At 51.5% G+C, this 13,039-nt stretch overlaps 2 protein-coding genes across 4 annotated transcripts in view; one reads left to right on the plus strand and one right to left on the minus strand.

Annotated features, from left to right (window-relative positions):
* The window catches only part of LOC121365583 (E3 ubiquitin/ISG15 ligase TRIM25-like), a 430,661-nt gene that overhangs the window by 381,514 nt on the left and 36,108 nt on the right, over nt 1-13,039 (plus strand). The gene's annotated exons all lie outside the window — the stretch shown is intronic.
* On the minus strand, nt 730-11,174 carry ZCCHC10 (zinc finger CCHC-type containing 10). 2 transcript variants are annotated; one of them, XM_041489918.1, is made up of 4 exons: nt 11,105-11,174; nt 8,582-8,743; nt 5,737-5,778; nt 730-2,516 (listed from the first exon to the last, which is right to left on the minus strand). In XM_041489918.1, exons 1-4 carry the CDS (start codon nt 11,143-11,145, stop codon nt 2,243-2,245), a joined length of 519 nt encoding a protein of 172 aa, XP_041345852.1. In that variant the 5' UTR covers nt 11,146-11,174; the 3' UTR covers nt 730-2,242. The 2 variants fall into 2 exon arrangements, with proteins under 2 accessions (XP_041345852.1, XP_041345851.1); XM_041489917.1 differs by lacking the exon at nt 11,105-11,174 and adding an exon at nt 8,962-10,906.

The following is a 13,039-nucleotide window of genomic DNA, read 5'->3' on the forward strand; positions in this document are numbered from 1 at the left end:
AGGGCCGCGGCTCGGCCGGGGCTGCGCTGGGCCCGGTCCCGGTGCCGATCCCGATCCCGGCCCGGTCCCGCCTGGCGCTTCCCGGCGGCCCCCGCGCGCCGCCGCCGCCCCGATCACGTGACGCGCGGGGAGAAAACCACGTGACCCCGGCGGAGCGCGAGCGCGCAGGGGGCGTGGCCAGGGCCCGGCCCCGCCTCCCTCGCGCGGCGGCGGCGGGAGAGTCACGCGGCGCCCCCTGGCGGCGGCGAGCGGGACGCGGAGCCCCGGGCCCGGAGCCGAAGGGGTTAACGAGGGCAGCCCGGGAAGCGCCACGGTTAACGGGGCTTTTACAAAACCAAAAACTCCTCATCCGCCAGCACGGCTCGCGGGAGGCAGCGGCAGATGGACAGCTCCGGCCAGGCTCGGGGGTTACTCTGTAAAATGACAACACCTAGAGACAAAGTAGCCAGAAAAGGCAGGAAGGAAAAAAAAAAAAAAGCCAGTACAAACACTGTATTTGAAACTAAATTAAACAAAAAAATCTTGATACAGAAGGCCTTCTGGCCGGAGAACTTCCTGGGGAGCAGTCCTGCCCCTCTGTGAGGGAATGCCAGGGCAGCTCCGGCTGAAACCTGCACACAAACACCACAAATATTTTAGATATTTGCAGTAAGCCTCAACGTAGCAACTAGTGTTTAATAATTGATTCACTTTCCCGTTGAATGGCACATTCACTCCACAAGACTTGAACACCTTTCTGGTAGTTTTATTTACAGCCTGCAGCGTGTTCTGTAAAACACAGGAGTGGTCAGACAGACACACAACATGGGGATTTTCAAACATTTAAATAAGTACAGTTTATTCCAAAGTAAGTCTACACACTACTCTTTCCATAAAAATATAAAAAATAGTTTAGTAACTGTATTTAACCTAAACCAAGATACTTGAGAATTCTTCCACAAGTGATGCCCCCTCCCCAAAAGGGCACTCCAACAATAAGAAATTCAGGAGACTGCATCACCAAATAGAACACTAACAGCAACTGCTTCAATCCACCAGAAAACCAAACAATTCCCACTCTGCATCCAGCAATCCCTGTCCTGCAGCGAGTTTGGATCTGCTTTTGTGGGGTTTGCACTCACTTGCTTCTCCACAATCAAAGACTGACTGGATTCCTGCAGACTGGAGTCAAAGAATGACTGGATTCCTGCAGACTGGAGTTAAAGAATGACTGGATTCCTGCAGATTGCCACTCAGCACAGCCTGGCCATCCTGCATTCACACATTCCTTGGGAAACACATCCAGAGGGGAACACTTTCCTTTGAGACCTTCACTTCAGGGAGTCTCCTTTTTACTGAGCATCCAGAGAGAGCAGTGCCCAGTCGTGTTTGTAATTAATTCTCTGGTTTTGCTGCCCATTTAACAGATGGGAATATTCTGCTGGAGCCCTGCAGAACACCCACTCCAGCCCTTGTCTCTGGGGTACACTGAATTTACAAAAAAAAGGCACAAAGATGAAACTCCTGAAGCAGCAGCAGCCCCGATTCACCGAGCTGCTGCTCTCCAAACCAGCCCTGTGTCTCAGCAAACACCTCCAACACACAGCCAAGCACACAGGGCAGCACAAGCACGACACTGAGCAGGGACAAACCAACACAGCTCAGCTGGGTGCTGCATGAGGACTGGACCTGGAAGCATCAGGAAAAGCCACTGGAACACAAGCTCAGCAGCACAGAACCCGACTGTCACCAGCGAGGTGGGAGGATCTGGGTGGGACACGTTGTGCATTCAGGTTCAACAATGCCACAGCTCCACAGCAGCACTGAAAAACTTCTGCTTTTAACAGTTTAGAGGATTTTTCTCAATGGAAGTGAAGCTGTCATTAACAGAGGAACAGTACATGATGCACAGCATAATCTGCAACAAAAAAAAAAAAAAAAAAAGCTTTTGCTTTCCAGCATGTAAACATCCAGGTTTAGCTGCTACTGGACTTTAGCTCTTATAAACAAATCTGATGATAGAATTTTTTTTTTTGGGGGGGAGCTAAAAAAGTAAAATCTTCCATAAAAGGATAAACCACAAAAATACTCTCTCATTAAGTCTCACGTGCCATTTAATCCCTTCCATGTCCTATGAACAACTATGCAGAACACTAAGAAATGGGAGCAGTAGAAATGTTGACCACTGAGTGCTTGGCAGCCGTGTGCTCCAGCCCTGGCAGGGCAGTGTCACTCACTCCACACCAGTCCTGCACCTCCCCAGCTATTTCTTCTTCTTCTTCTTTGGGGGCTCATCCTCAGAGCTGCTGTCTGTGCTGCTGCTGCTGCTGCTGCTGGAGGAGCTGGAATCCGACTCGAAGTCGGAGGAGGAGGAAGAGCTGCTGGAGGAGGGGGAGGAGGAGGAGGAGGAGTTGCTGTCCTCACTGTCACTGTCCGAGGAGGAGGAGGAGGAGGAAGAGGAGTCCTCGCTGTCGGAGGAGGAGTCGCTGGCTGAGCTGTCACTGCTGCTGCTGCTGGAACTGGTCACACTCTTGGACCTGAGAGAGAACAAAGAGCTGAGCACAGCCCTGCCAAGCCCATCACACACAGAGTGTTCCCTCTGCTCTGTCGCAATAATCCAAAGATCAATTATTTGCCTTGAAAATTTCCACACCTCACCACCGAAATTTCCAGGGCTCACCACCTAAGATGAATCCCTGTGCCCTCCCCTCCCTTCCCCACTCCTGGATCAGTGGATTTTGGCCATTTGAGCAATGGCAGAGTGGCCCCAGGGTGTGACATAGCCCATAGGACAGCAGAGAGGGAAAGCTGCCCAGGATTTGGCCCTGAGCAGGGGCTTTGCTGGCCTGGCTGCCCTGAAGCAGCCAAGCCCTGGGGAAAATGAGCCAGGCTCAGTCCCTGCCTCACCACTGCAACGGGGAAATTCTGCCACTGCAAGAGCCAGGGGAGGTTTCAGCAGAGATTTCACCGAGGTCAGAGCTGTTCCCAGCAAAAACTGTTCTTAGATTACTCCTGGCAGAGGAACCCAAAGTACCTGCCACTACAGGATGCTCGTGTTTTCCAGGTGGAGGAGAAGGGTGGAAACAATCCAAGGTTAAGACAGAATGATGAACACAGCAGAGGATTTCTGTACGCTCTGCACTTTTTTTTCATGCTCAGCCCTTCCTGGGGCCATTGTTCTCAAGACCAATGTCTTGATTTAAGGGAGTGACATGAATTCCAAGAAAGTACAATTCAATTCTCCCAGAGATCTTTCCCTGAAGTATAAGACACTGATTCACCTCCTTCCCACCAAAGTCAATCAAAGAGCATCCAAAAATATAAATTATGATAATGCAGAATCTTGTTTCCATTAGAAAATGAATGCAGTATTTTTTATCAGAGGGTTTGGTGCAATGTAACAGCTCAGGAAGTGCCTGTGTTAAGGTTATTGAAGAGTGTGAGGTTTTTTCATCATATCAGCCCTGTCAGCTGACAAATGTGGGTGTGGATTAAGCCACAAAGCACTGAAGTTTTTATAATACATCTGTAATCTGCAGTCTCTGTGTGCAGACACAACGACTGTTCACTACTGATAAATCCATAAGGGCTGTTCAAACACTGACTTGTCTGGGGAATAAAACAGCACTAAGATGAGCAAAATACAAAATATGGGAGTAGCACTTCCAATCTGAGCAGTTCCATGAGATGGGCAGGAATGAGAGGATCTCCTGAGTAGCTCTGAACTTGCTTTTCCTGATCACCTTTCACAGAATCCATAGCAGCAACCCATGGACATCCAGTGTTTAGGTTTATTCCAAAACCCACTCCCAGGAACATCAAGATATTGCACTTAAAGCTGCTCTCCCAGAGGAAACAGGCAGGACCTTGTTCTGAGGGGAGGCAACACGTGGGCTGCTGGTACTGACAGCAGGAGGATGGAGATGAGGACAGGTAAAACTCAAAATACCATCTGGAGTGTGACAGTGCAGAGCCTGCAGGCTGCTGATCTCAGATTGTGGGGTTTATCACTCCTCTGGAAAGCACAGAATTTTAAAAGCAGGTACCATTCATCCTCCTCAGGACAAGTTTCCAAGAGTTCATCTCTGGTTCTGTGCCCCTGTGAGGGCCAAGTGCTGTTGGGGCCCAGACTGTGCCCCCAGGCTGGCACCCTGCTCTGACACCCCAGGGCTTTCCAGTGCCACTGACACCCAAAAGCCACAAACGTGGGCACAGCCACAGCTGGGGCCTGAGGAGAGCAGGGAAGGAGCAGGCAAGGAGCAGGGAATTCAGGCATTCTGGGTGGGACACAGGCCAAGGAGCACCTGGAAGGTGGCTCTGTCACCTGAGGTCACAGGGCTCTGCAGCAGCTGCTCTGCCTCAGCCTGTTTTTCTGGTTAGGCCTGAGCTCCCTTATTAGTGTTTATATCAAAACAAACACACTCTGTGGAAAAGGTTCGTGCTCCTTCTGCCAGAACCCAAACTTTTACAGCTTTATTTTAAATCTGGAACTTATAAATATGCTGCATTGTCCACATTTAATTCTTCCCATGTTATAATAAAAATCTAAATAGCAAACTGACTGGAAAATAATTTATATTGATGGATTATTCTGGGCTTGCATAGAAGCAGGAGAATAACTCAAATCTACAAGACTTTTAAAATCTCAAGGAAAAAGTGCCCAAACCACCCCCTTCCCCATGAACCCTTTTGCTCTGTCCATTCTTGCACTGCTTTGGAGCTCAAATACTCTGTAAATAATTATGCCAGCAAAGGCTGCAGTGTCTGAGGAAGCTGAGGCAGGAAGAGGCCTGAGCTGCCCAGCTCAAAACCAGTAAATTCATGATCTCACCAGTCCTGAGCAAGTCCAGCAATAAATTGGCACTTCTGGGAAAGCAGCCTTTGCTAGAACACACTGAGGCAGCCCAGCATTGCAATAAAGCCCATTCCACAGGACAGCTTGGAATAAAGAACACTTTAAAGATCTGCTCTGCCTTATTTACTGCCTGCCACACACAGCAAAGGCCTGGCCTTTAAACACCTCCTGAAAACTGGCTGAGGTCCCACTGAGGGACACAGGAGTGACACTAAAGGGGAAGAGAAGCTGGGCTGGTACTGCACAGACATTCCTTGGTATAAAACACCCATTCCAGGAGTGTTACAGCCACAGTTCTGGCTGTTCCTCCTTTCCATCTGCTAAGAAAGCAAATTCCCAGGTCAACATTAATGCAAGGTAAAGTACAAACAAAGTCAAAAGAGTTCCTGGCTCCAGCCAGGACGTGGAGAGGGCCAGGGTCATTGCCTGGATTTTACTTCAGCTGGGGATCAAGGGGGTTTTGTTTGGTTTTGGGGTTGAGTTTTCTAAGATGTTTTATTTCATCCTCTAGACAAAGCTTGAGAGAGAGAATTGGCAGGAGAAGGGAATGAAAAGAGCAGAAGCAATGAGAGACCAGAACCCCCCGTGCCAGTCTTGTTTCAGAGACTCCTGAGGGACTCTGAGGCAGAAATGGGAATACTTTTATTCCTACAGCAAGATCATGCAGGGGGAGGAAAACCAGCAGGGAGAAAAACAGAGAATAAAATTGAGAGATTTTGGACAGGGAGGAGTAGAAATTCTCCAGATGCCTGTCAGACAAAAGCTGTAGCAGCCTCAAAGCAGTACAACCAAAACTTATTGCAAAGCTGACTTTTGCAAAGCCCCTTCCCAAAGTCCTGCTGAACAGCCAGGGCAGGGCCAGTCCCACCAGGGCAGGGCCAGCCCCACCAGTCCCCACATACCTTTTTTTCTTGGTCTTCTTTTCTGCAGCACTTTCTCCAGTGCTAATTAAGGGAGGAAAAATAATGGCTTTGATTAATGCAATAGGAAAATGAAATAAATAGCAGCACACTGAGGCTGAGTTTAATGTTCAAAGGGCACTGGGCAGCTCAGTCCTGTGCAAAGCAGAGCTAAACCCACCTAAGAGCCAGGGAGGAAAACCCAGCAGTTCACCCCTAATTTTCTGTGCTATTTGTGCTCTGCTCTCCCCTTTGGATCATTCTGTATGGACAGCAGGAGCTGGGATGTGAAAGGCACAGGAGAAAAGGATACAAAGAAGTTGTGTGTAACTCTATTTAGCAATAAGTGAATTGATTGAAATCAAGGGTAAAAGCTTAACTTAGCCTGTAGCTTTCACATTTCTTTCAAGCACAAAAAGAAACAGAAAAGTCCATTCATATTGATGCTTTCCAGCTGTGTGTCTGTCAGATTCCCCAGTGTTCATCCCTTCACACAGTTTTAGTGGTGCCACAGAAGAAAGTTCTTCGTGTGCCACCAGAAAAATGAGATTTCTGCAATTTTTTATTTTCACACACAAGGTATGAAAACATTATCAGCACACAGGAGTTCTCCCCACTCCCCACGCTCTCCTGTGGGCAAGGGGAAGACTCTCTGACATTCAGATTCCAACCCCTGCCATCCATATTTACATTCCTAAGGCCTCAGACCCTCTGCAGGTAAGCAGGGGGTTCCCAGGTAGAGGAGTCACTGTGAGAACAGAATTCAACCCCAAATCACCTCTGAGGAGACAGGACCTAGCTCAGGGAGTGCCTCCCCCTCGTGTGTGAGGTGAGGGTTACTCAACAGTTACTCCAGGAGCTCCTACTGTGCTCAGGCCAGACCTGCTCTGGACACTCCCTCCCTAAACTGAGGCATAAACCCAGCTCAGGGCTGGGCTCAGAGCTCCAACACCCCCAGGAATGAGCATTCCCTCAGCTCCCTGCTCGAGGCTGGCAGGCACTGGGGGCTCACTGACACCTCCAGAGGGACCACCAGAATCGTGGGGCCAACACCAGGCAAGCACAGGGAGCTGGAACAACTGGGAAAGGCATTCATGCTGGAAAAGCCTGGATGAGGTTATCAGATGTAAATATTGACCTTTTTAGGCTGGGTTTGCCTTCTGGTTAATGATTCCTGCGTGGCTCTTTAAAGGTTGTGACACAGGCTGTCCAAAGCAGAACTCTGGGAGACACAACTTCTCCAACAGCAAGGAGAACCTCAGAACCTCCCAAAGCAAGTGCCACAAAAAGCACAAGTGTGACCCAGGAAGTTTTTTCCATGAAGGAAAAGCTTCATCCTTGGAAGTGCAGCCCTGGCAGCTGAGGGACAGGATCCTCCTGGCACAGCTGAGGAGCTCCTGGTGCCAGAAGCCCTGGGAATGGAGCCCCAGGTTTAACTGCAGATTAAACACTGCTCCCACCTGGGGATGGCTCAGCCTTCCTTTCTCATGAGGATTTTTCCCAGCACCTGCCCCAAACCTCCTTGTGTGCCAGACTGGCCAGTCCTGTAACTCCCACACAATGATCCCACACTCAGGCTCAAGCCCAAGGACAGGACAAGGAATTTCACCTTCAATTCACCATCCTCCAGTGGTAACCTGCAGAATCCCCCAGAAAAGGGGCAGAAAATCAACAAGGAAATAATCTAAGCCTCAAACTTAGCCTAAAAATCTTGAGTCTCTGAAGAGACTGCCTCCAAATGGAGCCAAGTGTCAGAGTCCAAGCACTGCTGCTCTATCTACAACACTGGGTGACTCTAATTACTTCACAATTACTCACTGGATGAGAATTAATTTCAAAATCAATCACTTTACATCACTCTCAGTCTGATGAGTCTCCACTGCAGGCAGGGTTTCAGCTGTGACTCAGAACTGCTGCTGGGCTGGAGCCCAAGGAGCCCTCCCTGTGCCACCAGCAGGGACAAAAGCTGGGAATGCTGTCCCCACCTCCCATCCCGGCAGGGGCAGTGCCTGAGGACACGTGCCCAGAGCCTCAGCGATTCCAGGTGCAAGGAGTGGCACTGGGAGTGACCCTGTCCCTCTGCAGCTCCCAAAACCAAACTGGAGTGGCAGAAAAGACCCTGGCTCATGGAACTGCATGGAAACTGAGGTGCTGCATTACTTTTGCTTGTTAAAACAATTATTAACCTGGGGGGAAGCATTAAAGTACTCCAGGGCAAAGGGGAAAGGAAATCAGGTGCCACAGGCAGAGCTCTGTTCAGGTTTCTCTGCTCCTTCCCCTTCCTGGGCTGTCACAAGAGGAAATAATTGTGCAATTCAGGGAGCTGTTTTCACTTCATGCTTGAGTTTAAGCTGATAACCCAACTCTCCCTCAGCTGTCTGAGCCCTGCAGCTCCCAGGGGCAGCAGGAGCAGCTGGGCCAGGTTTAACTGCAGCTCTGAGCAGCAGATCTGGACACAGGGAAGAATTGCTGCTTTGCTGGAAATAAATCCACAGCTTTCACTGCCTGGGCAGCACAGAAACAACAAATCAAGCAACCAAGGAATTCAGGAAACTGCTCCACTACCAAAAGGGCTCCAACTGATTGAACTTGGGCTCAGTGCACTGCTTTTGTTTCAGACAGGCCCAAACAGTTTTACATGTATTTCAGATGAGCAGGTGTTGATGAAATTAAAACATTGATTTGAATTCTCTGGACCTGAGTGGACATATTTCACCTAACACAGATCAGCTCTAACATTAAATCAAGCACACATTCCACAGTCTGGAGGGAAAGATCACAGAAAATGGTCTGGGACAACATCTTTTATTTCAATCACAAACCAGACATCTCATCTTGCCAGTCTTACCTCTGTTGCAGCAGGAGCTGCTTTTCTTTCTCCTTAAGGATTTTGGCCAGCTGAGCTGTCCTTGAAGGCCTGTGCAGGTATTTTCTCTTCCCTGTACATTCATAGGTCCAGTGGCCAAACTCTAAACACTTCTGACACCTCACATGCTGCTTGTTTGCCTCCCTAGAAAAATGCAGAATTGCTTAAGTAATTCATTCCAGGTCTGCTCTACCCTCTACTAAAAAATAGTTAGTTTTTTATCATGCAGCTTTAATCAAGCTATGATTAAACCAGATGTTCACAGGTTTTCTTTTGCATCAGGACATGGGCAGTAACACCAAGTAAACACAGAATTCAGGCACACAGATCTTCATTAATTAAAACACTTGCACACTGCTCACTTTGCTGCTATCCAACAGCTGCAGGTGGTTCTGGCTCCAAAGAAATCACTGAAATTCTGGTTTAGAACACAGAGCAGCAGCTTCATTTCCAGTTCCTGAAATGTAACACCCAAGTCCCAAACTGCCCAACTCTCACCCAGAGCCCAGGACTGTCTGAGAGGCTCCCAGGCTCCCCAAAAAGCTCCACTGGGAGCTGGTAAAGCCTGGCACAAGGTTTATCTTTGGGACAATCAGATTCCTGCTCCTCCTGTGCAGTGACTCCAGGCAGACCTCCCTGGCTGCCCCATCCCAAACACCTGCAGCAGCAGGGACACTTCACCCTCCATTCCAGGGCTCTGCTAAAATCCCACGGGCATTTTTAGACATCAGGGAAGGAAAACACTCCTGGAATGTTTCATGCTGGAGCTCTTAAGCTGCATTTCTGAAGCTCTGCAAAGCTGTTCTGCCTCCTGTCCCAGCTGCTCTCCTCCTTCACAAAGGAGGGAACTCACCCAGCCCAGGAGCTGCCCAAGGTCACAGCCAAAATTAGTCCTGAGCTCAGGGCTGAGCCACTTCAGCTCCCTGCCACTGCTGTCCCTTCCTGCCACCAGCAGCTCTTGTTCCAAGCACCAAAACATGAATTTTTCAAGGCCAGCCCATCTGAACTCTCTGAAAGTGCAGGGGGCTGCTCTAGGAAGCCCCCAGGCCCATGTGAGGATGAGGTGACAGTCGAGCAGGGAGCATTTCCCCTCTTCCAGCCAGGCTGGGAATTGCTTCTCCCTCAGCTTGAGCCACCACTCTGTGCCAGTTCCTGCAGGGAGCCTTGTGCTGAGCATTCCTCCCTGTCTCAATGCAGAGCACTGGGCTCCATCCTCAGGCCTTAGAAAGACTCAGCTAAAGCAGCACAAAAACCTGATTAAACTCCCACCTGCAGAGCACAATGAACCTGGCCTTGGGCAGGAACCAGAACGTCTGGGAATGAGCAGGAAAGGCTCTGCCTCCTGCAGGTAAATCAGCAGTGATGGCTCCCCCTCCTCCTCCTCAGCACAAACACAAACCCGTGTTTGTCCCCTCAGCCCCTCGCCAGGAACAACCCCAGAGCTGGGGCTGCAGAACTGCTCCCCCCAGCAGGCAGCTCCGTGGAGATAAAGGGTCAGGAGAAAGCCCCAAAGCCAAGACAGCTGAGAGGGGAACAGCAGCCCTGCTCAGCAGCTGCAGATCACAAAAGCACAGAGCACTGACGAGTCTGGCACTAATGAAGAGCACAGAACTGGAGGAAACTCTGAGCAGGGATCAGTGACCCCAGGCCTGGAGCAGAGGGACAGCTCAGCACAGACCCAGCAAGCACAAAGACATCAAAGCTAAAAACGAGCCTCACAAAACAGCAACTCAAAAAAAAGAACAAGTGTTCCAGGAGCACTTTGAACCCCCAAGTTACTTTTCACTGGAAAATAGAAAAGAAATTATTGCTAAATCACAAAGAAATTGACCACATTCTGCACACTGTGATTGGGCAAAACACCCACAGCCCAAAAACTAAAACAAGATAAATAAACTAATTTAAGGAAAAAAAACCAACAGCCAAACCAACAAAGAGCTGAAAAACCAATGCCAGCACCCCAGGGGCCTGGGACACACATTTCCTGCACCAAAAATAAGCAAAAGCGTGGTTTCCTCGTTCCAGGGCTCTGCAATCAGATCCCCCCGGCGCTGAGGGAATTCCTGGACTGCAACACCCCCGGCTGAGCAAGAGCGCTCGGCTTTTCCCCGCCTTCCTGACAGCTCCGCAAACTCCTCACAACAACATCAACCTGGAGGTTTCTGTTTCGTGTTTGTACCGCTGGGTCTGCGATGAGAACAGGGAAATGACCCCGGGCGCTGCTCCCGAGCCCCGCTCCCGCTCCCAGCGCTCCCCAGGCCAACAACTCCCTCAGCCTCTCGGGACGAGCCCCGGCGGTGCACGGACACCCGAGGCCGCCATCGTTTCGCCCCAGCCGTGTTTTGGGGCGGTTTCCCCGCGGCCGAGCTGCGCCCCCTCCCGGGACACAGCGCAGCGGCGCGGAGGCCGCAGAGCGCCGGGAAAACGCCTGGCGCCGCGGCCCCAGCAGCGCCCGCCGCTCCTCAGCCCGAGCCCGCCCCGCGCGGCGCCCCCGGTCCCACTCACGCCTGTCGGCGGGCAATCAGCCGGTGCATGGGCGTCGCCATCTTAACGGCAGGGCCGGAAGTCAGCCTGCCGCGGGGAACGACGGGACTAGTGGCGGCCGCGGGGCATGCCGGGACATGCGGCTCTGTGGGCAGAGCGCGGCCGCCATTGAGAAGAGTCCTCCGGAGTCATAGAGAGCAAGACCTCCTGGACCATAGAGAGAGTCCTCCGGCGGCCAGAGCGGCAGCGCCTGCCGGCCTGCGCTCTCTCTCTCGCCCCTGCCGCTCCCACAATGTCATTGCAGCGCCCTGGCCCGATCCCTTTTCGTGTCCCTGTCCCTGTCCTGTCCCTGTGCGGGATACTTTGCGGTTTGTTCAGTGGGCAGTCATCCAGCTCTGATGGTTTAATTTGGAAAGCCATGATATCTAATTCTCTCTCAGGTTTGATGGAATGCTATGAAACCAGGAGAAAAGGAAATGTATCATTTTAATATTGATTTCCCTGCAAATTGCCGACCTAACGGAACTGATGGAAACGGCTCCTGGGAACTGTTGGTGGCACAGGGAGGTGGGATTTTGGAGAGCTGTGGTTTGTGTCAGAGCTTGGCTGCAGGTCCCTCAGCGGAGGGGATCACAAAGCCCTCTCCTGTTTGGATATCCCAGAATAGTCAGGTGAACCTCCGGTCGGGTGACGTGTGAGGGCTATTTCCAGCAGCCCGAGGAAGAGCCTGTGACAGACAGCAGCCGGGGATTATTTTAAGCCCACATTCGTGGTGGTGTTTGGCTGGCGTTAATGGATTCCCAGACTGAACTGTGCCCTGAGCCTGGGGCTTCTGGGAGGACATGGGACGCGCCGTGCCGGTGGCTTCCAGGGAAATCATGGATCTGTTTCTTCTGCAGGTCGCAGGACGAGGAGGGTGTTGGGTGTGCCAGGGCAGGACTGATCATGAGTAAGTCCTGAGCAGCTCTGGGGGCTGCAGGCTGGGGTCAGGAGTGCCCCCTGCCCTGAGTGAAGCCCAGGCTGGATCTCTGAGGAACGCAGAGCGTGGCCAGGGCTGGCAGGGCCCCTCTCCCCCACCTCCCTCCCGTGCCCAGGGTCATGTGCCAGCCCAGGGTCACCCCGGGGCACCCAGATCCCCTCTGGCACCGGGCTCTGCTCCCTGGCTCCCTCTGGAAAAGCCGAGTAAAAAACCTAAAAGGGAGCTGGGCTGCACATTCCCCACGCGGGGCAGCAGCCAGGGCAGGTCCTTGGCACCCTGTGCTGCGCTCAGGGGATGCCTGAGAGGCTGCAGGGCACAGAGGCTGGGCAGAGTTCAGGAATAAAGCAGAGATTTATTAAAAGCCCTTCACAGGACACACCTTGGGCAGTGCAGGAGCCCGGCCGTGGCTCCACCCCAGGTGGACTCCTGGCCATGAGTTCTCACTCTTTGATCAGTTTTGGTCCATTCCATACTGGGGTTCAGTGTCCAATTCCAGCTCCAGCTGATGCAGTCCCACCCTCCCAGACTGCTCTCCTCCATTCCCTGTTGGTGGCACTTTTTGGGCTGAAGCTGCAGCGGTGTCCTTGGTTCTGGGCTGGAAAAGGATTGTTCTGTGTGCCTGAGCTGTGAGGAGAGCTGCTGACACTTGATGTGGAGTTCAGAGTTCTGTACCAGGGCAGTGCAGAGTCTGGGAAATATCAAAGCTCAAACTGAAGGCATCACAAGGATGCTCGAGGTCAAACACTTCATTAATATCATGTCATTAGCATGGTGATGCAATTCCCGAGGCAATTCCCAGTCCCCTGCAGCTGCCAGGGCGGAATGGCTGAGCCAGGCAATGGCTCTGGGGCAGGAGTCCCTCCTGCCTGCACTAGTGAGTGTCTCTGGGTGTATTTTCTGTGTCACTACAACAAGGAGCAGCCGTGTAAATACAGCACTGGGGCCTTGGTAACGCTCTGTTTGTGGCACGCTGCACC

The sequence above is a fragment of the Pyrgilauda ruficollis genome, unplaced genomic scaffold, assembly GCF_017590135.1.
Source record: "Pyrgilauda ruficollis isolate IOZ18807 unplaced genomic scaffold, ASM1759013v1 scaffold97, whole genome shotgun sequence".
NCBI classification, from domain to species: Eukaryota; Metazoa; Chordata; class Aves; order Passeriformes; family Passeridae; genus Pyrgilauda; species Pyrgilauda ruficollis.

Bases quoted from the DNA above. Each gene is read 5' to 3' on its own strand.
- ZCCHC10 (XM_041489917.1), bottom strand. From the start codon at position 9,047: ATGAAGCTGCTGCTCTGTGTTCTAAACCAGAATTTCAGTGATTTCTTT. The intron at 5,779-8,581 runs GTAAGACTGGCA...TCCCTTAATTAG, and splicing joins CAGCTCCTGCTGCAACAGAG to CACTGGAGAAAGTGCTGCAG. The intron at 2,517-5,736 runs GTATGTGGGGAC...GTTCTCTCTCAG, and splicing joins AAGAAGACCAAGAAAAAAAG to GTCCAAGAGTGTGACCAGTT.